The 27,694-nt window shown below is 36.3% G+C and overlaps 3 protein-coding genes across 4 annotated transcripts; 1 reads left to right on the top strand and 2 right to left on the bottom strand.

The window, feature by feature from the left end:
• Nucleotides 1–893: 893 nt before the first annotated feature.
• atp5f1c (ATP synthase F1 subunit gamma) lies at nt 894–5,714 on the bottom strand. 2 transcript variants are annotated; one of them, XM_039668558.2, is made up of 9 exons: nt 5,581–5,714; nt 5,105–5,139; nt 4,881–5,012; nt 4,584–4,788; nt 4,348–4,491; nt 4,196–4,260; nt 3,877–4,032; nt 3,635–3,731; nt 894–1,034 (listed from the first exon to the last, which is right to left on the bottom strand). In XM_039668558.2, exons 1-9 carry the CDS (start codon nt 5,619–5,621, stop codon nt 1,031–1,033), a joined length of 879 nt encoding a protein of 292 aa, XP_039524492.1. In that variant the 5' UTR covers nt 5,622–5,714; the 3' UTR covers nt 894–1,030. The 2 variants fall into 2 exon arrangements, with proteins under 2 accessions (XP_039524492.1, XP_039524493.1); XM_039668559.2 differs by lacking the exon at nt 894–1,034 and having other exon boundaries at nt 3,631–3,731.
• Nucleotides 5,715–5,728: 14 nt separating this feature from the next.
• On the top strand, nt 5,729–9,580 carry kin (Kin17 DNA and RNA binding protein). Its single transcript, XM_039668555.2, has 11 exons — nt 5,729–5,954; nt 6,574–6,668; nt 6,752–6,795; nt 6,897–7,019; nt 7,434–7,618; nt 7,694–7,788; nt 7,881–7,998; nt 8,475–8,594; nt 8,679–8,778; nt 8,882–8,982; nt 9,160–9,580. Exons 1-11 carry the CDS (start codon nt 5,841–5,843, stop codon nt 9,220–9,222), a joined length of 1,158 nt encoding a protein of 385 aa, XP_039524489.1. The 5' UTR covers nt 5,729–5,840; the 3' UTR covers nt 9,223–9,580.
• Nucleotides 9,304–27,694, bottom strand: itih2 (inter-alpha-trypsin inhibitor heavy chain 2). The gene is made up of 20 exons (XM_039668552.2): nt 27,496–27,694; nt 27,386–27,418; nt 26,858–26,893; nt 25,112–25,284; nt 24,932–25,036; nt 23,459–23,621; nt 23,127–23,363; nt 22,724–22,840; nt 21,189–21,357; nt 20,919–21,044; nt 20,614–20,795; nt 18,561–18,746; nt 18,334–18,473; nt 16,236–16,414; nt 15,435–15,578; nt 14,102–14,215; nt 13,817–14,015; nt 11,562–11,734; nt 11,372–11,483; nt 9,304–9,805 (listed from the first exon to the last, which is right to left on the bottom strand). The coding sequence occupies exons 1-20, from the start codon at nt 27,583–27,585 to the stop codon at nt 9,658–9,660; spliced, it is 2,826 nt and encodes a 941-aa protein (XP_039524486.2). The 5' UTR covers nt 27,586–27,694; the 3' UTR covers nt 9,304–9,657.

Raw genomic sequence — 27,694 nt, forward strand, 5'->3', positions numbered from 1 at the left:
ATATTTTTAAACAGAAACATCCATGTCACCACTGAGATTTTATGATGATAAAAATCTACTGTATGTAAATTTCAAGCCAATTATGATGCTAAAAGGTAACTTAATTATTAATGAGGTATAGATTGAATGCCATAAATGTAATTAATCATTTTCTCCCAAATAATCATGCCTAAAAAAATATTGTGCACTAAAACAACATTTTTAAACAATTGCCACTGAACTCAGATGACTCAATAAAAATGTCCTCAGAAAAAAAAAGAAAAAAAAAAGCGTCTGGGTATGGTGATGCGCATCAGTTTTCAGATGATAACCATCAGAATCTGAGCTCCTGTGGCAGCTGATTAAATAATACATGAGTGACCCATATGGTCAAACTTTCAACTTGTCCATTACTTTAATAGATCAGACCCTCTTCTAAAATCAGTGACCCCCAAATTCACCCTTTCATGGATCCAGACACCCAACACCGCAGCTCGATCATTTAATCTGATACTGTGGTGGCTGGCCGGTCTTGAGTTTCAAATGGATAACAAGGAGGCTAAACTTGTTTTGATTGGCAATTATAAGAGAGAACAATAAGGATGCCGTTAAGTCAATTGGGTTTATCAGTAATCAGTTCAGAGTAACTTAATACGGCTTTAAGCAAAGTACGTAAACGCCAGAGAGGGTTTATTGGAAGGATTGACCTAGTGTTTTGGCAGACGTCTTCTCTTCAAATGCGCGGTGTATTGATAACCTCGGAGCGTAGCCGAGCCAGTTTCTTCAAAGAAGAGTTCACAAGCTTTAATTCCAAAGGAAAGCAAGCACGAGTCGGGAAACGCATTTATTTTCTTAAGAGGACATCAAAGCTGATCAGTACATGCACTAGAAATAGACTGGAGAAATCAAATGGATGATGTTTCTCTGTAAGAGGTTTATTTTCACTGATAGTGTACAAACAGAAGCACATTTATAACTCAATTTTACATCAGGTGACTGAATTGAAGAGCATGAGCGCCAGAACCACACCGGAAGTTTGCAGGGCTCCACTTTATCTGTAACCAGAAAAATAAACACATTTAGTACATTTCAAACATAAACCGTAGACATATGAACCTTGAGGAAAGTAAGACGAGTGTAAAGAATTAAACCAAACCATCTTAGAGGTAATAAAAACACTCTGAAGGCCTGTTCACACAAAGACAATTCGGTGTGAAAATCTTTTTTTATTTGAATGTTAATGCGACTTTTTTTTTTAATCAATGTGGCATTTTATATGGAGAGTTGTTCTAATTTCATTCATCGCAGTGAAAAAACCTGGCCAACCAATAAGATTTGCGCTAATGGTCACTTGCACAGGGTCATTGCAGTTACATAAAATGACAACTTGGTGGCGCTCACGAACAGACAACTGTGCCAAGCGACAGTGAATGGAGAAACTGGCACACACAAGTCCTTGGATCAGTCCGAAATCATATGATCTCTAGCAGGTGCTTATTTTGAACGAGTACGTACGAGTGCTAAAAAAGCCGTAGTCATCATGACCTACAAGTACGTACGAGTGCAAAAAATGTCCATCGTATGTACACTTGAGAATCTCCTTGGAAGTAGTAGGTCATCCGGGTACTGAATTCAGACATATACTTCCGACTACATAAAACGGAAGTACGCGTTTTCGGATGAATCTCGTTTATCGCTTTATTTATGCGGTTACAAAAGCGCCACCCACTGACAGAGAGTGAATTTTCATTCATTCAGCCCTTCTGCCATACTTTTCAGAATTTTGTTTCAAGTGATGAACATTCATATGGGTGTGAACAGACCTTAAATAAGTCAGGTCAAGGCCAGAAACATATTCTATTTGAAAGTAAATGAACGTTAACATTTTAGAAAACCGGCACATAAAAATCAAGTATGCATTGAATCATTTGAAGTCACGTATTTGCTTAGAATGCGTTTCGGGCCAAATCGATAAGACGAAGTTGTAAGTGTCACTGTCTAACAAGCTATTTTACTCCATTTAATTGCCATCAATCACTATTTTGACCAAAACCAAACTACTTTAAAGGGTTAGTTCACCCAAAAATGAAAATTCTGTCAGTATTTACTCGCCCTCATGTTGTTCCAACCCTGTAAGACCTTCGTTCATCTTCGGAACACAAATTAAGATATTTTTGATGAAATCTGAGAGCTGGATCACTCCTCCATACTAGTCCATAGGCTTCTTGAGGGACTGAAACTTGCCGGCCTCGAAAAGTTATTAAAGACGTCGTTAAAATAGTCCAAGTGATTTTGTGCGCAAAAACAAACAAAAAAAATAACGACTTTATTTCAACTATTCACTTCCTTCTCCATAAGCCTATAGTCAGTTAACGTAGTGTGATAGCGTAGAGCTACGTCTCACGTAGGCTCACTATTGGCCGACGCTGGTCATGTGTGTGATGTACAATAAAAGAAGCTTACGTTATTAAACTAGGAACCTGACTCGAGGCAGAGAGAGAAGTAAATGAATAGTTGAAATAAATTCGTTATTTTTTGCGCACAAAAAGTTTTATCGTCCTTTGATAAACTTAAGATTGAGCCGCTTGGACTATTTTAACGACGTCTTTAATGACTTTTCAAGGCCGGCAAGTTTCAATCCCTCAAGAAGCCTATGGACTAGTATGGAGGAGTGATCCAGCTCTCAAATTTAATCAAAAATATCTTAAAAGCTACAATGTGTGATTTTTACCCCCATCTAGTGGTGAAAAGGTATATGACCATCCAGTGAATATTAGTTTCTGTTGCTCTCAATTCCGATTTCGTTTTAACTCCTACGGTGGCCAATGTAGTCCAAGATCAACATGGCTTCCAGTTCGACCTCGTCCATGAGTGTTAACTCAAACATAAACGCGAAAGGCGAAGCTTGAATTAACGGATATGTCCCTCTTTGGCTAATGTACTTTCAAGATGGAGGGTCAACATGGCGACCGACATTAGAACCCCTTACCCGTATGTATTTTCAATGGTATATTATACACTCACGAGAATACTTTATTACTTGAACGAAGTAAATATACATTAATGAGCACATATATTTTTGAAAGAACTGAGTGTTTTTAGCTAAGATAAACTAAAAGAGTTACACAGTGTAGCTTTAATTTGTGTTGCGAAGATGAATGAAGGTCTTACGGTGTTGGAACAACATGAGGGTGAGTAATTACTGACAGAATTTTCATTTTTGGGTGAACTAACCCTTTAAAACACTGAAACCCACTAAAAGAACCTACTGCATGCAACAAAATAAAATCTTATACAGGAAACAGGAAAAGAAAAATCTATTATCTATGCCGTTTCTCTACAAGCACTCAATATATCCTATTAGTCTGCTGCAGGATGTTACCTCAATCATGCCTCAGTTCCTGTGAATGATGAATGCATGCAAATCATGGAAAGTTTGTGAGGGGAAGATGGATATTTGATTAATGTGGGTTCATAAAAGCTTTAAAATGTTAAAAAAGAAAATTGAAACAGTGACAATGTTGTGCCTGTAACAGAACTAGGCATCAGAAATGGTTGATTCTATCAATAAAAAGAATGAAGGAGGAGAGATGGAGAGATGGCATGCATGGGTTATTAATAGGATAAAGAGAGAGAAAGAAAAAAAACTTCTTACAGAGCAGCAGCTCCAGAAATGATCTCAATGAGCTCCTTGGTGATGACGGCCTGGCGGGTTCGGTTGAAGGTCAGGGTCAGTTTCTCAATAATATCAGCTGATGAATAGGGGGGAAAAAAACAAGATTGCAAATGAGAAAGACAGATAAAGGTACGAGAGGGAACAAATTCCTGTTAATAAGAATATAGGCCATAAAAGTCCCATTAAATAAACTGCAAAGACAATGACATAAGATGTCTCACAAGCATTCTTGCTGGCGTTGTCCATAGCGGTCATCCTGGCGCTCTGTTCACTGGTGGTGGACTCCTTCATCCCATAAAAAATGAGGTTGACCAGAGAAAACTCCTGATAGTTCCTCAGCACATCAGCATCAATGTCATCATAGATACCCATGTTCTCTGAACAACACGCACAACAAATAATGGATTTGATTCGGGTTTCAGTGTCAATTGATTACATTTTAGAGCTGGTAGTGATGGCTAAGAAGAGTAAAAGAGTTAAAGTCAGGGAAATAAGCTGCCTTACAGATAGTTTTTGATAATTTGAGTAATGAAACAATACCCGAGTTTGCAACGGTTTCAGCAGAATACAGAGGCTTCTCGTCTGTCTTGTATGAAATCACAGACCTGTAGAGAACACAAATCCACATCAAAACCAAGAGAAAAATATTTTGCACTGCTTCAGGTTTATTTTAAGTGCATTGTGTGACAAACCTGAATCTGTTGAATACGATGGTTCCCTGGTCAAACTCATAACCAGAGTCCAGCAGCTCTGTAGCAATGATGGAAGCATCCACAAAACTGGGAGGCTTGCGGCCCACCTCCTTGCAGTTGATCAAGATGTGTTTGCCATGAGTCCTGAGGGATTACAGAAGGAAAGCGATTAAAGTGATGTACCTAAAAAAAAAACCTAGGGGAATTACAGAGGCAAGAGTGAGAAAGAGGGATACCTGTAGAGCAGACCTCTGAGTTTGTCACCCACATTGACAATCATGACCTCTTTGCCGGCACCAGTGAGCTTAGTGATCTCACTCTTCATGGCTTTGGCCACACTGGTGTGGATGGCACCGCATAGACCACGGTCAGATGACACGCCGATGATCAAGTGCTTGCCCTTTTCCTCTGGAGCCTTGATCTCAGCCTTCTCATAGAGCGCTAAACACAAATATGAAGAAAAAAAACATAACATTCAAAATTAATTTCAGAGTGTTTATGCACTTGACTTTTGTGGATTATAAACTGCATACCCATACTGCCCGTGCCATAAACCCGGGCAGGCCTCAGGGATCTCTCAGCCCTGGCATACTTTGCAGCTGCCACCATCTTCATGGACTTGGTGATCTTCTGGATGTTCTTGATGGACTTCAACCGCAAAGTGACTGGTTACAGAACGAAACACTGGTCAGAAACGTGTGTATTTATAAAGACATTAAGGTTTACCTTTTATAAAGGAAAAGGAAACTATACTTACTGTCCTTCAAGGTAGCCATATTCCTGACCTGCCCACTGCAAGACACATTTATAAAGGTTACTTTCATCAACAAACACAATACAATAGCTCTTTGAACAATGATACATCCATAAATATGACAGCAATTGAGTTTATATTGAATGGAGAGCAAACCCTGCATTAGAACACTTGCCATAACACGACAAGATAGCACGATTTAACTTACACACAAACAGTTTCAATTCAACTCGTTGGTATATACGCACTATTTATTTAGCTTATTAACAGTAATGTAAACTTAATAAAAATAGAAATGTCATGTCGCGCACCGCTGTCATAGGCTTAAGCTCACTGCGGCCTAAAGTTCAGCACGTCCTTGCTCTATTTCAACTGCTTTTCATTGACCAAATGACACAATGTTCGCATATAAAGTAAAAATGCTAGTTAAATGCATTCTATTACATATTTAGAGATCATATAAAACCATAAATACTCACCATTGTGGGAGGAACAACGCCGCGCTGGTCCTGGCGAACATGTTCACTTCACTGAAGGTCGGTCGGAGCCGCCAGTCTGCGCATGCGCAAATAAAGCTCAGAAACTAATCTCGCGATATTACGCGAACACACAGATCAGTGACGAAACACGCAAAAGTGTACGCGACGCGTCACGACGACGCCAGGAAGCGCGAGGAGCGTTGAGACACTGGAAAGTGTTATTTTCTCAATAATTCCCGTGATTTTTGTGTGTGTTTAAAATGGGTAAAGCAGATTTTCTGAGTCCTAAAGCGATTGGTAACCGAATCAAAGCCAAAGGCCTCCAGAAACTGCGCTGGTATTGTCAAATGTGCCAGAAACAGTGTCGAGATGAAGTAAGTTTACGTGAATGTGGTTTTCATTCTTCAAGAACACTCAATTGGTGTGTATTTATTATTATAATTTTAATGTTATATAATGTCAGTTATGAATATAAGTGCTGATTATGAATCCTATATTTTATTTAGTGTCCTAGACAGCACTTTTGGACATCACTAACGTTAGCTGTCTCAGTCTAGTGAGCTCCCTACCTAGACAGCATTGTTGGATATCATATAGGCTGTCACAAACTTTCTAAACTGTATTTCTAGGAATTCTAACTTGTTTGATTATCATAGGTTGTGTCTAACCTGCTAAATGTAAATATATATAAATATATATGTTTGGGCATTGTATGCTTTGACTGTGTTGGGCATCATTGGCTGTGTCTCAACCTAATGAGCTGAACTAAAGCAAAATACAAACATTATGTCCACACACTGATATAACTGCCACAGAGAAGTATTTATTGCAGCGTTGCGATCATCAAGTCTTCGTCAAGCACCTTTTTGGGCTATTAGTGATTATTCTAAGCATTATAGGTTGTGTTTCAAAACCTAGTGTACCATCTACCTGGGCAGGCATGTTTAAAGGTCCAGTTGACAGCTCGACTAACATGATCTCTCTTGACTGCAGAATGGCTTTAAATGTCACTGCATGTCTGAGTCTCATCAGAGACAGCTGCTGTTGGCTTCAGAGAACCCCAACCAGTTCATGAACTACTTCTCAGAGTAAGTCAACACACTATTTTGTCCATATATCCATACATCCATCCATCATTGAAATCAAATCTATTTGAAAATCTAATTTATAGGGAGTTCAAAAGTGAATTCTTAGAGCTGCTCCGAAGACGTTTTGGTAAGTCATTGCTGTTTTGGATTATTAGTTTATTGCAAATCCTATAAATTTGAGCTTGTTCCATTAATGAACGCTGAGATGGTCTGTGTTTGTTTTTGCAGGGACCAAGCGAGTTCACAATAACATTGTGTATAATGAGTACATCAGTCATCGGGAACACATTCACATGAACTCTACGCAGTGGGAGACTCTCACCGACTTCACCAAATGGCTCGGGAGAGAAGGCAAGCGTTAAATGCATTAGACAGAATTCTCTTCCTCATATATGCATTATATACATTACTGTGCAGGGGGGTGGGTCTATAAGATTTCTATTTACTTTTTTAAAAAGAAATGAGTTATTTTATTCCTTAAATTGATCAAAAGTGACATTTAAATTGTTACATATTAGATTGATTTTATGTTATGACGCTGAAAATTAAGCTTAATTACATTTTAAAATATATTAAAATAGAAAGCACTTATTATTTGTTTTTATATTATTTCTAGTGCATTCAAATGATTAAATTAACTAATTAATTGCATATTTTTCTGATTAATCGCCCCTAAAATTATTAAGGCCTTTCGCACTGACTAGTTCTAGGAACTATATATATAAAACGTCAGTATAAGATGTCTCATTCAGATTCTGTGTCCAGGTTTTTGCAAAGTGGATGAGACCCCCAAAGGCTGGTACATCCAGTGGATCGACCGTGATCCGGAGACAATCCGCCGACAGGAGGAACTGGAGAGGAAGAAGAAACAGGATCTGGACGACGAAGAACGCAGCGCCAAGTTCATCGAAGACCAAGTTCGCCGTGGTCGCGAGGGCAAGGAGCCGGAGGTGTGTTTGTGCGCTGAAAAAAAGCCTTTTCGGAGTGTTTTCTTGCTCAGATTTTCAATGTCTATGTGTCTACAGGAGGAACCAGTGTTCACAGAACTGAAGCGAAAGAATGAAGATGAGAAAATAGCTTTTAACTTGGACGTTGCTTTAGCGGGACCCTCCAAAACAAGGTAAACAGTGTTGTGAAGCATTAGCTGTAGTTTGAGGGAAGTAAACCACAAGGATGCGATGATAACCATGTTTTTTTTTTTTACTTCTATAGCAACACTTTGGGTCCTAGTGCCCTTAAAGCTGCAGCCTCCGTGAAAAGGAAAGAGTCTGCCCACGGCGGAGACTCCAAAGACAAGAAAAAGAAATCGGCTCTGGATGAGATAATAGAGGCACGTTTTCTTCTTCAATGTTTACTCATGCCATATTAAACCGCTTTCCACTATCTCCGACATTCAGTTCACAATAATTATTCATAACCGGCCATGTAATTCTTACATTGGGCTAATAGTTACGCAACCAAAGCTTAGATTAATTCAGAAAATTACACATATGAATAGTGTCAAAGCAATGGCTGACAAACACAATATCAAATTTTCACTACAAGATCATTGTGGACGAAATTTCATGTTAACAATATCGTGATCTGTATAGAAATATTGAAAATAAATTTTGAAAAACACCACTGGTGCATTTACAATATTATCATACGTGTAGTATTAACACAATATCAATATTTTATTTTTTAAATAATTGCGGTTATTGTCAATGACACCCGTAGTCGGAACAACCAGATCGAATTTCATCAATGCAACCGTTTTGACTGAATACATGTAATTTTGTTACATTTCCCTTGTGTGTCGTCCAGATGGAGGAACAGAAGAAGAAATCTGTAAGATCCGATCACTGGATTCAAGCAAACATTGTCGTGAAAGTCATAACGAAGAGACTAGGAGAGAAGTATTACAAGAAGAAAGCAGTCATTCGGGTAACTGAAGCTCATTACTGGACTGTTGTGATCCACACAGAGTCAATTATATGTTTCCTACAGTAATACTGTGTGATCTTATAGGAGGTGCAGAATAAATACACAGCTATGGTGAGGATGATCGACTCTGGAGACAAACTCAAACTGGACCAGAGTCACATGGAGACAGTCATTCCAGCTCCTGGTACTGCATTACTGTTGTTAAACATGCTTATTTTTTGCCCAAATTACTTACCCATCATGTTTTCCAAACCTGTTCTTCAATCGAATCCCTCTTTCTGTCTCAGGTAAGCGAGTTTTGATCCTGAATGGTCAATATAAAGACACGGAGGCCATCCTGGAAAGCATAAATGAGCACAAATTCTCTGCCACACTCATATTAGACTCGGTAAGTTCACTTAGAAAACTGTTCATGTGTTTTTATAGTGTTCCAAAAGATTATAAAGATGCTTGCTGTAATTCATTGAGACTCAGCTCAAGAAATCAGTGTTAGATTTTAGGGATTTTATTATATTCTGAAACTCCAGGATTGAGAAGCACTCATCTAAAGCATGTCTGTCTTTAGGGTCGGATGAAAGGAAAGACAGTGGAGGGAATTGCATACGAGGACTTCTCCAAACTGGCCTGATGTTCATCATCTCTCCAGGGCGACTCTACTGTGTCAGAGTGCATAATAAAGACTCTTAAATGACCACTTTTACATTCTGAATCAAATCGACCAATGGTTTTTATTGCTTGTTTTTTTTTCATTGTTACCATTGTCAATGGACATATGATTAAATTATTTAATTCGAACTTTTAAGTGATTCAATTAAATGTTTCACTGCAAAGTCAAGTCAGAAGTGGTATAATACATTCAAATGACGTTTAATTGGCTTAATTTATAATTAAGTACAGTTTAATTGGTTGATGTACATTGTATATATTTTCTTGTAGTATTAAAAACTTTTTTCTAAATCGCAACTCAGTTTTTTTTTTTCGTATGGCTTATATAAAATAACAGATTTCTACCCATCAGCCTCTTGTTCTCTCTTAGCAACTAGCGCAAGGCACACTCGTGGTTTTAGAGAGCGCTCAGGAAGCTGTCCAGACGAGGGAGGATATAGCTGGTGTAACTCCCATCGACAAAGCCTTTCCCATTGTTATGGACAAACCAGCAGTAGACATCCGAACCTCGTTTCTTGTCAAGTCTGTAGTCCTTCTGCCAGCCCCTGATTGATAAACGCATATTACAGAACTTTAAAATATAATATATGTTAGGGTTTTGCCTTATTTCAGTGATAAGTTGGATAGGGTGGATCTCAAGAATGAATTATATTGTCTAAAGATTCTTCAATGAAATTAGCTATGTTTCCATTCGAAGTTGCACAGTTTATGCGCAAAATTGGAATATTGCATAAATCATCTGCGAATAAAGCAGCATACATAGATGAAGAGCTATTAAACACTGTCATGTTATCTATTTTGCGTAGACTTTCACTAACACTGTAAAAAAAAGTTGCTGCCCTAAATTTTTAAGTACAATCAACTTGGATGTTTAAGTGATCCCAACTCAAATTGCATTAAACTGACTTAAAAAATTAGTTGAATCTTGTATAACTTAAAAAAAGTTCAAATTAGCTTATTTTGATGAGTTAAAGCAATGTAAAACCATATTTAGTTATAACTTATTTTCGCATTTGAATCAAAAGGCTTTACTAACAGTCTGCGCAAATTACTAACAGTCTGCGCAAATTGGTATATAAACTGTATATATATATATATAATTTTAATGTTTTTAATCGCTCAAATATTTAACTAAACACATTTTTCTGTAATTAATCACGATTAATCTTAATTTAAATGTTTAAAATTTTATATGGTAATAACTTTAGACTGAATTCCCAAATTAATGTAGAAAATTCATAAACACTTAAATATTTGTTTAATGGTATTTTTTTATATATATATTTTGTTGACCTTTGTGACCTTGATTTTCAGGTAGGTCTAACAGTAATATTCATGTGGGAAATATACAGAAATTGAATAATCAAATGTAAAATAACTAGGGCTGTCAAACGATTAATCGCGATTAATCGCATCCAAAATAAAAGTTTGTGTTTACATAATATATGTGGGTGCACTGTGTATAATTATTTTATATATATAAGTACACACACATGCATGTATATTTAAGAAAAAAAATACTATTTATATATAAATTATTTATATTTACATATCATATAAATTATATATAAATCTATATACAGTATATACATGAAAATATTTCTAAATATATATATATAAGCATGTGCGTGTATTTATATATATAAAATAATTATACACAGTGCACCCACATATATTATGTAAACACAAACTTTTATTTTGGATGCGATTAATCGCGATTAATCGTTTAACAGCACTAAAAACAACATTTCACAGTCTTCACTGTATATGTAAAATTTAGATGAATCCTTATTAAAGCTACAAAAGTTATTCAGTCAAGAGCAGTGAGTGATTTTCTCTTTGTCTTTTGTTCTTTGATTAACATTAATGACAAACAGCAGCAGGTTTATTAGGTTGCTGTCACTTTAAGAGCTGATGCATATTTTATTTTCTCTATATTTAAGACTTCATCTAACTCATTGTGCACTGTGCTTATGAGGATACATGACAACAACAGACATTTTGACATTATTTTGTAATAACTCAAGTTGGTATTGGCGTGCTGTCTGTGAAATGTCTTCCTGTGGTCGTGTTTTGGAAAGATATTAGTATGTGATGGTGTGTGACAGTACCTGGTAACAGCCAGTTTGTTGCCTTTCACTTCCATTGTGGCCTCTTTCTTCTTTGGGTCTGCTCCTTCGTGCACGCCGTACACCTTCACCTCTGGTTCCTGTGCAAACTGACCTGTTCCGACACGAAAGAAACATTTGTGAGAAAAAGACCCACACGCATGTTGGTGCGTTTAAACGTTGAGTGACTCACCAATGAGACCATGAACCTTTGCAGAGTATTGGTTGTCGCTGGACGTGTAAATGCCCAGGAAGTCGACCTGCACTGGATGCTTCTTCCACGCCCGATGCAAAAGCACCATCACTGAAATCCTCCCATCAATCATCACTGTAACATGTTGCTCCTTTACTATGGTGACCTTCATCCTGATAAGCAAGAGAAGGCATATAACCAAATTTAGAGAGATCTGTATTAAATAAAACATGAAATATACATGAATCTGGTCTTATTTTGCAAGTTTCCAAAGAAAGTTTTAAGTGATTCAAGTGATTCATTGTTATAGTCACTGATCCAATTGATTCATTGTTACAGTCACTGATTCAAGTGATTCATTGTTACGGTCACTGATTCAAGTGATTCATTGTTACAGTCACTGATTCAAGTGATTCATTGTTATAGTCACTGATCCAATTGATTCATTGTTACAGTCACTGATTCAAGTGATTCATTGTTACAGTCACTGATTCAATTGATTCATTGTTACGGTCACTGATTCAAGTGATTAATTGTTACTGTCATTGATTCAAGTGATTCATTGTTATAGTCACTGATCCAATTGATTCATAGTTACAGTCACAGATTCAAGTGATTCATTGTTACAGTCACTGATTCAAGTGATTCATTGTTACAGTCACTGATTCAAGTGATTCATTGTTACAGTCACTGATTCAAGTGATTCATTGTTACAGTCACTGATTCAAGTGATTCATTGTTACAGTCACTGATTCAAGTGATTCATTGTTACAGTCACTGATTCAAGTGATCCATTGTTACAGTCACTGATTCAAGTGATTCATTTTTACAGTCACTGATTCAAGTGATCCAATGTTACAGTCACTGATACAAGTGATGTATTGTTACAGTCACTGATTCAAGTGATTCATTGTTACAATCACTGATTCAAGTGATTCATTGTTACAGTCATTGATTCTCAAGTGATTAATTGTTACAGTGACTGATTCAAGTGATTCATTGTTACAGTCACTGATTCAAGTGATTCATTGTTACAGTCACTGATTCAAGTGATTCATTGTTACAGTAACTGATTCAAGTGATTCATTGTTACAGTCACTGATTCAAGTGATTCATTGTTACACTCACTGATTCAAGTGATTCAAGTAATTCATTGTTATAGTCACTGATCCAATTGATTCATTGTTACAGTCACTGATTCAAGTGATTCATTGTTACGATCACTGATTCAAGTGATTCATTGTTACAATCACTGATTCAAGTGATTAATTGTTATAGTCACTGATTCAAGTGATTCATTGTTACAGTCACTGATTCAAGTGATTCATTGTTACAGTAACTGATTCAAGTGATTCATTGTTACAGTCACTGATTCAAGTGATTCATTGTTACAGTCACTGATTCAAGGGATTCATTGTTACACTCACTGATTCAAGTGATTCAAGTAATTCATTGTTATAGTCACTGATCCAATTGATTCATTGTTATAGTCACTGATTCAAGTGATTCAAGTGATTCATTGTTACAATCACTGATTCAAGTGATTCATTGTTACAATCACTGATTCAAGTGATTCATTGTTACAGTCACTGATCTAAGGGATTCATTGTTACACTCACTGATTCAAGTGATTCAAGTAATTCATTGTTATAGTCACTGATCCAATTGATTCATTGTTACAGTCACTGATTCAAGTGATTCATTGTTACGATCACTGATTCAAGTGATTCATTGTTACAATCACTGATTCAAGTGATTAATTGTTATAGTCACTGATTCAAGTGATTCATTGTTACAGTCACTGATTCAAGTGATTCATTGTTACAGTAACTGATTCAAGTGATTCATTGTTACAGTCACTGATTCAAGTGATTCATTGTTACAGTCACTGATTCAAGGGATTCATTGTTACACTCACTGATTCAAGTGATTCAAGTAATTCATTGTTATAGTCACTGATCCAATTGATTCATTGTTATAGTCACTGATTGAAGTGATTCAAGTGATTCATTGTTACAATCACTGATTCAAGTGATTCATTGTTACAATCACTGATTCAAGTGATTAATTGTTATAGTCACTGATTCAAGTGATTCTTTGCTACAGTCACTGATATAAGTGATTCATTGTTACAGTCACTGATTCAAGTGATTCATTGTTACAATCACTGATTCAAGTGATTCATTTTTACAGTCACTGATTCAAGTGATTCATATTTACAGTCACTGATTCATTGAAGGTTTGTATTTTTATACCTGTTAAGCATCAGTTCAGCTGTGACTCCCCAAGAGAAGGAGTGATTGTTCCGGTCTTCCATCAGGTCGATTCTGTTAGTTCCTACTATAACCTGCACACCGTCTGTTTTAGAGTATATGGAGAGGGTGCCGAAATACGTATTTAATTTGTTGTTCTTCATCTTCTTAGACCCAACCAACTGACCGTTGATTGTTACTCCTGGAAAGAAAAGAGAAAAAAAAAACACATGTGAAACAAATAAAAGGCCTATTTTTTATGTGATGGAAGACGCCTGTAGAAGTTACCTGTCCCAGGGTCTGAAACCAGGTTAAGGATGTGTCCAGGTTTGGAGTCTATGTTGAAGCAGATGTCCATGTTGCTTTTAGGTAAGTTAATGATGAAGTGTGGGTCACCTTCCACTGCAGTAAAATCAAAAGGTAAGATCACAGCAAAAAAAAATCAACAACAGCAAGTCACCCAGGGTGAATAGGGTAAAAATGTTTTCCCAGTTGATTCATTACATTAAAAATTTCATAAAACAAATTTAATTTATAACAAGTTTTCTGAAAAGTTGTTTAAATATGCAAATGTTCTTTCCATCAGTCTGAAACAATAGTTGCAAAAAGAAAACTGATAAAAATTGACCAGTACATAAAATATACATAAATAATTGCCTGTAGTATCTCGCAAGGAACAAGAAACCCATTCTCATCGAGTTCACACTGATTCATACAATCTCTGGGCATCACTTCAGTTCAGTTTTGTGAAAAAAAAGTTGCTGCCCTAAATTTTTTAAGTACAATCAATTTGGATGTTTAAGTGATCCCAACCTAAATTTAATTAAACTGACTTAAAAAAAAATGTGTTGAATCTTGTGTAACTTAAAAAAGTTGAAATTTGCTTAACTTGCGATGTAAAACCATATTTAGTTACAGCCGGAGCCAGCGACCCTCGGGGCCAAGATGGCGGCCAAATCCAATATGGCCGCTGCCCGAAAAGGGTTCCGGCTATAACTTTTGAACCACTTGAGTTACAAATACAAACTTGAAATGTTTTTGAGCTTAATTGATCATGGGAAACACATAGAAATGTTTATATTTATGACCCAGTATATCTGGACCCCTTGATCCTCCAATTCCAATATGGCCGCTGTCCAGAAAAGCAGTTTGGGCTTTCAAAACGCTCTCAAGCGCCCAAAGCACGGCGTCTTCAGCAGAGCGTCTAGCGTTTTCAGCTGGATAAAAACGCTTTGGTGGACACACGGCCTAAGAACAGCCTTCTATCTTTACCGTTTTGACTTCTTTGCTCGCTGTTTTGCTTTTATTCTCATGACATTTTCACTAAGCTGAACAGCCAATCAGAGTTCTCTCTTTCCCCAACGGCCCGACGCCGATTCAACATGTCGAATCGCGCGAAACAAAGCCAACGAGGACTATTTATAGCCAACGGCACGGAACCGTGCGTATCACACCGAGGAAACTTAGTCGGCCGACGCACAAAATCTGCCAGACGGCCGACCGTCGGCTTCTTGTGTTCCGGGCTTAATGTGCCACCCGCAGAACTCTCCACTCCCAACTGCACTTTTATAGGATCCTCCAAGTGTGAAAACATAAATATAATTTAAATGTGCTGCATTACCAACAGTGATGTGCCCAGGAAGTATACTTTGTTGTGTTCCCATTGCTTCTTCCGGGGATTTTGGAGCATTAGTAGGCCGAGCCCACGGAGGAGTCTCGTAGACCAACCGCTGCACTGGAATCGATCCCGATAAAGGAGCCGTGGCTGAGAAAAGGAGGGCGGAGAAATAACGCTATTTTTTTTTCCATACTCTATTGAGGCTCAATCCCAATTCACCCCTTGCCCCTACCCCTCCGTTTTGCGTGTTCGCATCTACTCTTGTTGAGATCGAGGGGTAGGGCGAAGGGGTAGGGCTACATAGCCCTCAAAACGGAGATTTTTCAGAGGCACGCTCCAAACGGAGAGCTACGAGAAAGTTCACATAATGCACCGCAAAACACCGGTTAAACATTTAAATTTAGCGCCACATTTAAAATTAGTCACCATGCACTTTATTTACTCTTATAATATTACTATAGTCATTTAAATTAAGAAACTGTATAATAAATCATCTTTCCGAATCAGAAAAGACATTTCGAAGAAGGAATGTTATAATCATCATGTTTCCTCAAAGTTAAGATTGTCAGTCGTTGTCAGAAATCCTTAAAAACTCTGTAACGGCAGAGCTATCGCCGACGACTGCTGACGTATCGGGTTCATGAAGGGTTGTTCCATTTCGTAGGGGAATATTTCAACCCCTTGGCCCTTGTACCTTTTAAGTTTTAAGGGCCAAGGGGGTACACTCGAAAACAAGGGGTAGGGCCAAGGGGTGAATTGGGATTGAGCCTTAATTATTCAAGACAACCCGTTTGGATGTGTTACCTGAGCAGCAGCCATGTTTGGAGTCTTTGGGCGAGTCCGCGATCAGTCGTTCTGTCTTCCCCTCGTCTTCACCCTCCACCAGCATGGTAGTGAAAGGGGTCACAAACTGATGCTCCAAAGCCAGGGCCACGATCCGCTGGGTGATCTTACGCTTCCTACTCGCAGTCGGAGCTAGAGAGCTACATGAAAGCAATTCCACAAAGGCAACGATGAGCACGGGGGACTCTTTTCAAAGACTGATCCCAGACAGCCCAGATGTGGACTGGATGCGGGCCGACACTATATTGCTGTCTGGGATGTTAATCAACAAGTTAAATCGATCTCTCAATTTTTTTAGTCATAGAAATGCAATAGTGAATTTCATTCACCACTATAAAGTTTGCCCTTGTATGATGACGACTTCTGCTTCTGAGAATCCTGTGTCCATTACTGGGAATCACAGTGAGAAATTAGCTTATGCTTAATATTTGGCCTTTTTTAAAGTCCCCCTGTGGTGAAAATCAAGCTTTAAATGTTGTTTATACGTATATACGTATACGTATATATAACACATTAACCCTCTGATGGCCCTTAGTCTGACCGAATAATTTTCTGTTTTGAATTATTAAAAATCACAGCTTTATCCGAAGGTTTTGATACTTGGTGACTTGTCTGGCATTTGGTATGTGAATACAAAAAAATGTAGGTCATGATCCGAGCATGCGAAGTGGTCGTAAAAAAAATAGTCACACTTGTGGTATTCGGTCAAAAATGACCGACCCATAGGAAATGAATGGGAAATTTACACAAACACAAAAATTCTCTGAATTCTCCGAATTTTTGTATGTAAAATCTACAAATCTGCCAATATTCTAAAAGAAAGTACACCACAGTAAAGGTGCGACAATCTACAACATCAAGAATGCAAAAAATTCACACCAACCCACACACACTTACAAACACACTTTTATACACATATTTTTGTTTGCGTTCAGTCTAATATTTCAGTTAATATCAGTTGTTTTCATTTATTTTTTTCAGCGGTAAAACTACCGTAGCTGTACTCTAGTCTAGAGCGCTCTCTCGTGGCTGTAGACGGTAATGTCACCCTCAATTTCGGCAAATGATGCATTCAAGTCATACCACAAATACATCAAAAACTCGCAAATAATAATCTGGGGCCGTCAGCGATCCAGTGACGAGTAAATCTTGGTAATTTTGATATATAAGTCGCACCTGACTATAAGTCGCAGGACCAGCCAAGGTATGAAAAAAAGTGCGACTTATAGTCCGGAAAATACGGTACACACCAATAAATTCAGATTACAAAAAATCTGCTTTAAATTTTTAAAAATCACAGCTTCATCTGAATGTTACGAAACTTGGTGACATTTCTGGCATTCGGGATGTGAACACACACAAAAAAAATTGAGTTCATGATCCGAGCATGCTAAGTGGTCGTAAAAAAATTAGTCACAATTTTGGTCTTCGGTCAAAAATGATCCATAGGAAATGAATGGGAAACACTTTTTTTATCACCATTTTAAAAAAAAATCTAAAACTTAATAAGAAATCGAGTTTGAGATTGTTTCAAATATATATTCAAATCCACCAAAAAAAAGTAAATGTGTTCATAAATAGCAATTCCCATCCCTCTCCATAGAGAGCTGTACATGCCTTTTAGTCGTTACACCATGATTCTACGCTATTTCTCTATACTGTAACCAGATGGTGCTAATTTTCTTAAAAAAAAAAATTTTTTCTGAAGGCTTAGACTCTATATTAAACTAAAATACTGCATTAATATTTAAAAAAAAATAATTAATATATATAAAATATATATATTTTTCCATGGTAAAAATAGACCATAAATATTGCATAAATATTAATAAATTCAATCAAATTGTCTCAAAATACTAAATTAAAAAGAATAAATATTATAGAACAAAAATAAATTGCATTGGTTTTTACTGGGATGGAGGAAGTTTAATTTTTAGGTGTCTGGTCACTTCTGACCAGGAAGGCTCAGAATGTGACTCCTAAACGAAGACCATCAGAGGATTGAATGCATATAGATACATATAGATGCCCTCAAATCTAACAAAGCTGTTTCTCTCACCGTTCTGCCAATAGCTGATTGACAGTAATGTAGGCCCACATTTGCCGAGCAAAGCCGGTGAAGGAATGTTGATGTGTGCTGAGCTCAGAGTCCAGCTCTAGAATATCCGCCTCTGTTTGAATGTTCAGGTCCATGTTGGCCTAGAGAAGAATAACATCATGGCTGAAGATGGCATGAAAACTGAACTTTTAAAATCTGAACTGAGACATATGTGACGTGGGGCTCACAGCAGAGGCGGTGGTGAAGCTTTGCAGAGTGGTGAGGTCCGTCGGTTCCAGTTTTCCAGCCACTATCAGCTCAGAACCACTGAAGAACTTGTCAAAACGATTCTGAGTGACGTTATTCACAGTGTTCTCAGGGAAATGAATGGTGATGGTCCTCAGGAGAGGAGAGGACACCTGACTGTAGAATGTCTGGAAGAACAAATTGAGTGAACAAAAAATAATTTTTCAAAGACTTCAATAGACTCAAATGAGAACATACACTCTTTCTCAAGAAATGGTTCTATTTAGAACCAGAAATGGTTCCATCCCCCGCTTCATATATGGAACTCCAAAATGGTTCTATATAGAACCATTTTTTTTGGTAAAAGGTTCTATTGGCCAAGTACGGAACCCCAGGGTTCTATAGAACCCAGAGGAACCCCTTTTTTTAAGAGTGTATAGAACCTTTTAGGGGTTCCAAATATGTAGCACTGATAGAACCTTCCTTTTAAGGTAAAATAAAAACTAAGACTATGGGAAAACGTTACAAATTGTTAAAATATTGTGAGAATATAGAGCTAAAATGAGTTTGGATATCTCAGAAGAATTTGATTTCTTACTCTAAAATCCCTTTTTATTGCAGACAATATTATTTATTGGGGGTTTCAAACTTGTGTTTATAGAAATTGGAGTGAATTTCGCAAAATGAAATGTTATATGTATATGTTGATTGAAATATATGTTGACACATTAAATTTATTTGATATTATTAATGTCTCATTCTACTTTGAAATTCATGCGATTAATCATTTTCAATCAATATAATTATTTCATTATTCTGACTGACCTAGTTTGTAATTGAAAGAAAAAACAAATTATATATGTTTTTGTTTTGTAAGACATGTCATTATAATATAATGCTTTTTTTTTTACTAACAATATGAAATATAAATAATATAAGTGAAAATGTACACTGTAAAAAACAATGAGTAAAATGTACTTAATTTTTTCGGGGCAAGTTTTTGCACTGTTATTTTTTGAGTAAATTTCACACACATAATTAAGTAAATTATACTTAACTAAGTTAAGTGAAAGTAACATAAGAAATTAAGTATTTTTTTTAAATACTAAGTAATTTCTATTCTATTTAACTGAATTTCTCTTTGTACAACATTTCACTCAAACAATGTAACATTGAATTAGACCACACTTTTTAAATATATGATTTACTCAGAAATGTTTAAGTAATTTTTGATATTGAATGGTAAGCTACTTGGACAATACACAATGACGCTAACATTTGATAGATAGTTTTTGTGTTTGAATGTGTCATTAACTCCAAATGTCACAAAATGTCAAATTACTAATTCTAACAATAAAAGTAATAATAAAAGTTTAAATAAATATGGAAAACAGTGAAAAATAAACTTAATTAATTATTCATTGCCCAGTGCATGATGGGAACCCCAGTATCAGAAAAATTGAGTAATTTTACTTAATTTTACAATGTTTATGCTTTCATTTCTATAGAATTTACTTTTTTTCCATTCTTGCCTGAACAAACTTTTTTCATGTAAATTACATTGTTTTTTTTTTCTGTAGTATTTACTTCACCACAAAATCATTTTTATCGGTGTAGTACAAGGTGGCACAACTTTGATACGTATAGTTCCGTCATTTTAAACCAATGAGATTTCTCTGTGGGCGGGGTTAGCAAGTGCAAAACGTCAGAAACCAAGCGATCAATTAAAATGTCCTGTTGCTGTTAAAAAAACAGCATTAAAATGGATTAATGCTCCGTCCCAAATGGCACACTTCATATAAACTCTGTTTAGTCTAAGTGGACTTACAATGTAGGGTGTCCCATGTGTTTTTTAAGGTTTCAGAAGGGTGAATGTCACCCCTTCTTGGCCGATATGCGCCCTTGATGCACATTTTTTTCAGACAGTTCCCCATTTTTTTTTCTACCCAAGTCCCGACAGTCATAGCAGCAAAAGTGTGGACTCGGAGGAAGATACCAATGGCCTAGGGTGCCATTTGGGACAGGGCCATGGGATTTATCTATGTCAAACTGAACCTTTAACTGCTCCGCAGCATCATGATTGGCAAAAATCCTCTGGGCGACTCCCCTGTTTTCCAATGCAATTCGCTCCAGGAAGTCGAAGTCAACGTCAAACCCAATACCAAGAGAGAACAGAGAAAACTCCTCCCTCATCACGCGTTTCACGTTTTTCTGAATAGTGCTCAGCTTTATTTCTCCTAAACAAGGCATGAAGAGAGAAACAGTAGATCAATAAAGGACTACAGGAAACTCCAGTTGATAAATAAAGGTGGACAAACTGAAATTCTCTGTTGATTGGTCTAAATGTTATTTGGTCTTACCCACTGTTGGATCTCCATCTGATACCAGGATGATCATTGACACAGAACGAGGGTCGATCAGTCCCTGATTGGACGCTCTCACCAGCATCTGCACTGCTCTCAGTAAAGCTTCATTGATGTTGGTGCCTGAGGACAAATTTTACACGGGTCAGTCACTAACGTTTAAGAAATTAGAATTATTAACAAGTCAAATTATTTCATATTATAGGGGACAAACGTTCTTCAAAGCAGTGAAACAAAGCAGAAACTATATTGGAAAGTCTCCCTCGCCTCCACTGGGCTTGATGCTTTGGATGTACTTCTTCGCTCCGTCCACCTGGATGGAGGAAGCTTGGACCAGATCTTCACTCCAGCAACGGACATTGTGATTGAAATCTATGACGCTGAAGTAGTCATCCATTGACAGATCGTTCAGAATAGCCTTCATCGCCTCCACTGTCTACAAAAAATGGCTGTTATAACTCTCTCTCTCTTTTTAAGGGTTAAAGTAACATAAAACAGCATTAACTGGGCACAATTCCTGCTCAAAAGCATATATTATCATGATAATCAAAATGACTTTTCATAAGAAGTTGGAATTATGCTAAGCTAACAGGCTAAGCTGTTAGATTGCTAACTGAAAACACTTTTTGAAATAAATTTTTGATATGTTTAAGCTTACCTCAAGGGCATCCAAGATGTAGGTTTCTTTGTTTTCACAGTAATTTTCAATTTTGATATTCAAACCGTTCTTGTCTGTCAGTCATATAATGGAGGTCTATGGTCACCACCTCAAAGAGCATGCACAGAGAAGTCCAAATTAAACATGATTTAATGACTCATAAATGTAAGTACACATTGATGGCCAAAGACACGAAACGAGCATCCTCGCCCTCAGATCACTTGGACGTGACTGTGATTACAAGAGGTAAAAACGATATAAATACTGTTCGTTTTCTCACACAAACCGCTCGTTTCGTGTCTTAGGCCGTCAATGTGTACTTACATTTACGAGTCATTAAATCATGTTTAATTTGGGCTTCTCTGTGCATGCTCTTTGAGGTGGTGACCATAGACCTCCATTATATGACTGATAGACAAAAACGGTTTGACATAAAAATATCAAAATTAAAAATACTGCGGAAACAAAGACACCTACATCTTGGATGCCCTTGAGGTAAGCTAAAACATACCAAAAATTAATTTCAAAGTGAACTATACCTTTAAAGTCACCATGAAATTAAAAATGTTTTCACAAAGCAAATCTAGTTTATATAGCTAATCAAGTTTCATGATCACTTTAAAGGTTGAAAATGTCATTCACCCAAAAATGAAAATTTGGTCATAATTTAGTCACCCTCAAGTTGTTCCAAACCTCTGAGTTTCTTGAAATTCTTTATATAAGATTTTATATAAGATTGACTTCTATAGCATTTATTTTCTCCACTATGAAAGTCAATGTGGACCGTCAACTGTTTGGTTACCAACATTCTTCAAAATATCTTATTATGTGTTCAGCAGCAGAAATAAACTCATACAACTTAAGGGGGAGTAAATGATGACAATATTTTTATTTTTGGGCGAAGTTCCCCATTAAAAAAGTGCCCTACAATTTACTTGATGGCCACATGGTGGCAACATGGGAGTTTCAATACAGTTAAGAATGCAGTTCTCCACTGAGTCCACAAGAAGGCACAACCATACCAAGAATTTTTCACTAATGGCTCATTCATCGCATACTGTATTCAACAAAAACCACATGCTGCTGAGAGATTAGATTATAGTCTCCTGATATCTGCAGGTTACTCAGTTAAACAAATCCATACCTGTTTCATCTTCAGCCCCCACATGCTTCCACTCACATCAATGACAAAAACTATGTTTTTGGAGAGAGGTGAGAGATCAGACGGAGCAAAGAATTGAACGAAATGACCGTCAGACACCTGAGAAATAGAAATAGAGGTCACCAGACAGACTGTGCTTGTGTGTATGTCAAATATGATAAATATTGTCGGTTTAACTTGAAAAATGAAGTAACCTGGTTGCCAGGTTTTTAAATTTTACGTTGATTGAACTGGACAATACAATGAAGCAGATTGAACTCAAAATAATAAGTTATCTGAACTAAATAAACGATTTAAGTTGATTTGACTAAAGAAAAAAATGTTGTGATAACAAATCTTGAAAAATATTTTTTTACAGTGTGTAAAAGTGAATTTAGATCCACACCTGGAGTTCTCCAGCATTGCTCTCTCTCTCCACATCATATTTCACAGTGAACACGCCATCCACCGCGCTTCCCGTGCAGTTTTCACACTTTAGCTGCTGCTGCAGAGTCGGTTTGAACACGACGTGGGCTTTTTCTTTCGTGTGGGTGATTTTAATCAAATCTGAAAATTGCTCTCCTAGTGTGTTAGGGGCCGTGACAAACTTGATACCTTTTGGCTCAAATATATACACGTCAACCTGAAGACATACAAACATTTGCAAAAACACATCACATCACACTGGTCAGTTCATGACACAATATATCTGTGTGCGTGTCTGTGTGTGTAACTGACCTGCAGCAGTGGAACGAGGCGTCCAGGTTGAATGTGTAAAGTGTGCTGGTAGGAGCCCAGTTTCCTCTGCATCATTTCCTGATAGTGTAGCTCAAACTCCACTTTGCTGCCGGGAGGAACATGCACCTCTGTCCTAAAAGTCTCCATTGCTTGAGAGTTAGTCCTGAGAGACAGATGATGTGGTGATGTTACACTTATAGTTACCGCAGGCAGAAAACAAAAGAATAGGAAGAATCATCAGCAAAACTAGACATACTGAACTGAACGCAATCAAATAGTGACACTGTAACTTAAAGCTGCACTGTGTGATTTTTACCCCCATCTAGTGGTGAAAAGGTATACGACCATCCAGTGAATATTAGTTTCTGTTCCTCTCAATTCCGATTTCGTTTTAACTCTTACGGTGGCCAATGTAGTCCAAGATTAACATGGCTTACAGTTCGACCTCGTCCATGAGTGTTAACTCAAACGTAAGCTTGAATTAACGGGTATGTCCCTCTTTGGCTAATGTACTTTCAAGATGGAGGGGCAACATGTCGACCGACATTAGAACGCCTTACCCGTACGTATTTTCAATGGCATATTATACACTCACGAGAATACTTTATTACTTGAACGAAGTAAATATACATTAATGAGCACATACTGTATATTTTTGAAAGAACTAAGTGTTTTTAGCTAAGAATAAACTAAAAGAGTTACACAGTGTAGCTTTAAATGGTCAATCTGGTGAAATATTGATTTTGAAGATGTTGAAGATCTGCTCGAACTAAATCCTTCCTAGCTCAAAAAGGTCACAAAATATGCTTTATTTTATTCTTTTGTAATTGTTACTCTAAAATCGGACGAGTTTAATATTATCACGACAGGTAGAGATCCATCCGTGTTAGATGTTGTTGGCGATTTGTATTTATAGACTAAAAAGGTAGCTGTGATTAATAATGATAAATTGGAAAATTTGCCATTTTAAAAGTGATTTTTTTACACTGCAGAACCATTTAAAATAAACTAAACTAGTGAAAAATGCACAATTGACATTTATTTATAAAATCTTGATGTAGATTCAAAAATCTTGTCATTGACATGTCAAAAGCAATTTCATATATATATATATATATATATATATATATATAAAACTATATATACATATATATATATATATATATACATATATAAATATAAAACTATATATTCATATATATATATATATATAACTATATATATATATACACACACACACACTATATACTATCTATATATATATATATATATATATATATGACTATTTATCAAAATATATAACTGTAAATTAAAAAATAGTTATAATTATGATTATTAATTGAAAGAGCAATATAAATATACAATATAGAACAAAATATATACAATAAATACTGAATGTATATTAGCACATTTTAATATATAGAGCCAAATACAGTAAAACTTCCAGTATAGTCATGGATGGAAAAGCCGTACCTGACGATGCCGGCTGCTTTCCCACTAGCTCTTGCTTGAGCGTAAAGGTTTCGTGCCACTGTCTTCTCCTTCACTGAGCCGACGAATGTGATCCCGTTGACGTTCCTGAAAAGCAGCCGCCTGTCATTCAGGCATTCCATGTGTTTGTATGCGTATGTGTGTCAGTGTTAACGCTCTCACATGGTGAAGTTGTTAATGAAGGCCCGTTTGGGAATCTGCACGTTGAAGCCGATGCTCTCGGCTTTGAGGCCTGAGTTGAGCACAGAGCTCTTGACTGTGGTGTGAGCGAACCGCGACGTGATTCTGCTCTCCACCTTATAGCTCTTAACTGTGATGTCCTTGCCCTGAATTGCCTGCATACAAACACAAACAGAACGCAAAACATAAATCAAACTGTAAACGTAAAATAAATAAAAAATGTCAAGCGACCATTTGAGCATACGCTGTTCAAAAAGTTGCTGCATTAAAATATTAAGTATAATCAACTTGGATGTTTAAGTCATTTCAACTTAAATTTCATTTTTTAAATGAGCTGAATCTTGTATGACTCATAAAAATAGTAGAAAATTGTAAACTTTTTTTGATGAGTTAAAGCAACGTAAAAGCATGTTATCATCACTTATTGATCATATAATGTTTTTGTAACAAAAATCTTTTGTTTGTCATTTACTTCTCAGTTTTGAGATGCTATAAAAATATTGTTGGTTTAACTTAAAAAAGTAAGTAACCTGGTTGCCTTAAAAATTTAAGTTGATTGAAATGGAAAAAGTGAGTTAATACAATGAAGGAGATTGATTTAATCATCAGAAACTCAAAATTATATGTTATCTGAACTAAATAAATTATTTAAGTTGATTTGACAAAAGAAAAAATGGTGTGATTACAAATCATGAAAAGATTTTTTTTTTTTACAAGCTTGTGTAAAAGTAGTGAATTGCCTACCGTAGACTATCAAAACTTGCAACATGTAAACTTTTTGCACACTGTAAAAAAATATTGTTGGTTTAACTTAAAAAGTAAGCAACCTGGTTGCCTTAAAATTTTAAGTTGATTGAAATGGAAAAGGTGAGTTAATACAATGAAGGAGAATGATTTAATCATCAGAAACTCAAAATAATAAGTTATCTGAACTAAATAAATTATTTAAGTTGATTTGACAAAAGAAAAAATGTTGTGATTACAATAATGAAAAGATTTTTTTTACAGTCAGTTTAAAGGCCCGTTCACATCAAGGATAAATATAAGGGAAAATATAATAGCGCGATGAAGATATGTTTCTAGTCCAACCCACTTTAACAACACCGTCACAGAGAAATAATATTTTTGTCACTTTCAAAATGAATATTTCCAGTCAAAGAATGGTAAAAACGTTGACAGCCAATCAGGATCCATCCTGATCCATCCATAATTTAAAAAGATCGAGCATTAAAAGCAGGAGACAACAGAACGATGGATGGATAAAGGGAATTTTTCTGTTATTTAATTTCTGTCTAGAACAATCCTAAATAAAACATTAGTGGATTTAACATCAAAATTTCATATTTTTAATAGTTTTAATGTAACCTTCTCTCTTTAAATACTTTGGTCAGTTCAAGAATAATTTATGCAATTTTATATTGTGTATTTATTTATGCAAATTTTTAATTTGATATGTGATTCAGGGAGTAATTAAATACTTTTTAGAGAGTTTATTTAGCCTAGTACTCGTAGGCTATTAGTAGCTAGTAATTAATTACTTTTTTAGAGTAACCTGAACTGATGGAAACCAAAGAAATGATATATGTAGAAATTTATAAACACAAACTAATCTGGAAAAAAAAGTCTTTAGAAGTAGAACAGCAGCAGAGGGGAAGTCAATAACCGTAGTGTCTTTGAACAAATCGATTAGTAGATTAGATTAAAGTGGAACAACAAGAGCATGATTACCTCAAAATCCTCTTCTTCACTGGTCAAAGCGTTTCTCTATACACACACACACACACACACAAAGAGAAAAATGGGAGTATAAATGTTTATATATATATAAATATATATAGATATTATATTTAATTTTTGCAACTGTGTTACTGACATTTGAGGCATGTGTAAATATAAATATGTATATAAGTTAATTCATTTTGATTATTTTTTTTAACCTTTTCTAAATAAAAGCAACTTAATTTGTTTTATATATATATATATAAAAAAAATTAAAAAAAACAGTTGCGCGACAACTGAAAAAAGCGCACGGACGGGTGGACTTAACACCTGACTCTTTGATCAATGGTAATCAATGAAGGCCTCAATGACACCGTCATCACATTAAAACATCTCAAAAATGGCTTGAACATATTGAAAACAAGCGCATAAATGATCATAATAAAGAGATTCTGCAGTATATTAGAGTGCATTTTTGTTCAGAATCCTCCTTTGACCATTTTCAATTTCATATTGAGTCTGAATATGAAAACTTACCCTGTATCTCCCAGACTGATCCCGAGGACCTGACTAACAAGATAAAACACAATACAGCATTCAATCTACTGTCATAAACACGCATTCAAATCAATGTCTTTCCGTCTTACCGTTTCACTTTCCCACTCCCCATCGATGATAAACTCGAAAGCCCAGCTCTGAGAAAAGAGCAGGACACACAGAAGAACCGGAGTCTTCATGGATCCAGAGAAAAGTCCTTTTAACACAACAAAATGTCCAGCACAAGCCACACACACTGACTGAGGCTCAATGATCAGCCTCTGAAGTGTCTGAGACCTCTGAGCCTCG

Source organism: Pimephales promelas, chromosome 24, assembly GCF_988280905.1.
Source record: "Pimephales promelas chromosome 24, fPimPro1.hap1.1, whole genome shotgun sequence".
In the NCBI taxonomy this organism is placed as follows: domain Eukaryota; kingdom Metazoa; phylum Chordata; class Actinopteri; order Cypriniformes; family Leuciscidae; genus Pimephales; species Pimephales promelas.

Bases quoted from the DNA above. Each gene is read 5' to 3' on its own strand.
- itih2 (XM_039668552.2), bottom strand. From the start codon at position 27,585: ATGAAGACTCCGGTTCTTCTGTGTGTCCTGCTCTTTTCTCAGAGCTGG. The intron at 23,622-24,931 runs GTACGGCTTTTC...TCTGTCTCTCAG, and splicing joins AAAGCAGCCGGCATCGTCAG to GACTAACTCTCAAGCAATGG. The intron at 15,579-16,235 runs GTAACACATCCA...TCCTTTTCTCAG, and splicing joins CAAACATGGCTGCTGCTCAG to CCACGGCTCCTTTATCGGGA.
- kin (XM_039668555.2), top strand. From the start codon at position 5,841: ATGGGTAAAGCAGATTTTCTGAGTCCTAAAGCGATTGGTAACCGAATC. The intron at 6,796-6,896 runs GTAAGTCATTGC...TTGTTTTTGCAG, and splicing joins GCTGCTCCGAAGACGTTTTG to GGACCAAGCGAGTTCACAAT. The intron at 8,983-9,159 runs GTAAGTTCACTT...GTCTGTCTTTAG, and splicing joins CCACACTCATATTAGACTCG to GGTCGGATGAAAGGAAAGAC.
- atp5f1c (XM_039668558.2), bottom strand. From the start codon at position 5,621: ATGTTCGCCAGGACCAGCGCGGCGTTGTTCCTCCCACAATG. The intron at 5,013-5,104 runs GTAAGTATAGTT...TTCTGTAACCAG, and splicing joins TATGGCTACCTTGAAGGACA to TCACTTTGCGGTTGAAGTCC. The intron at 4,789-4,880 runs GTATGCAGTTTA...ATTTGTGTTTAG, and splicing joins TTATGGCACGGGCAGTATGG to CGCTCTATGAGAAGGCTGAG.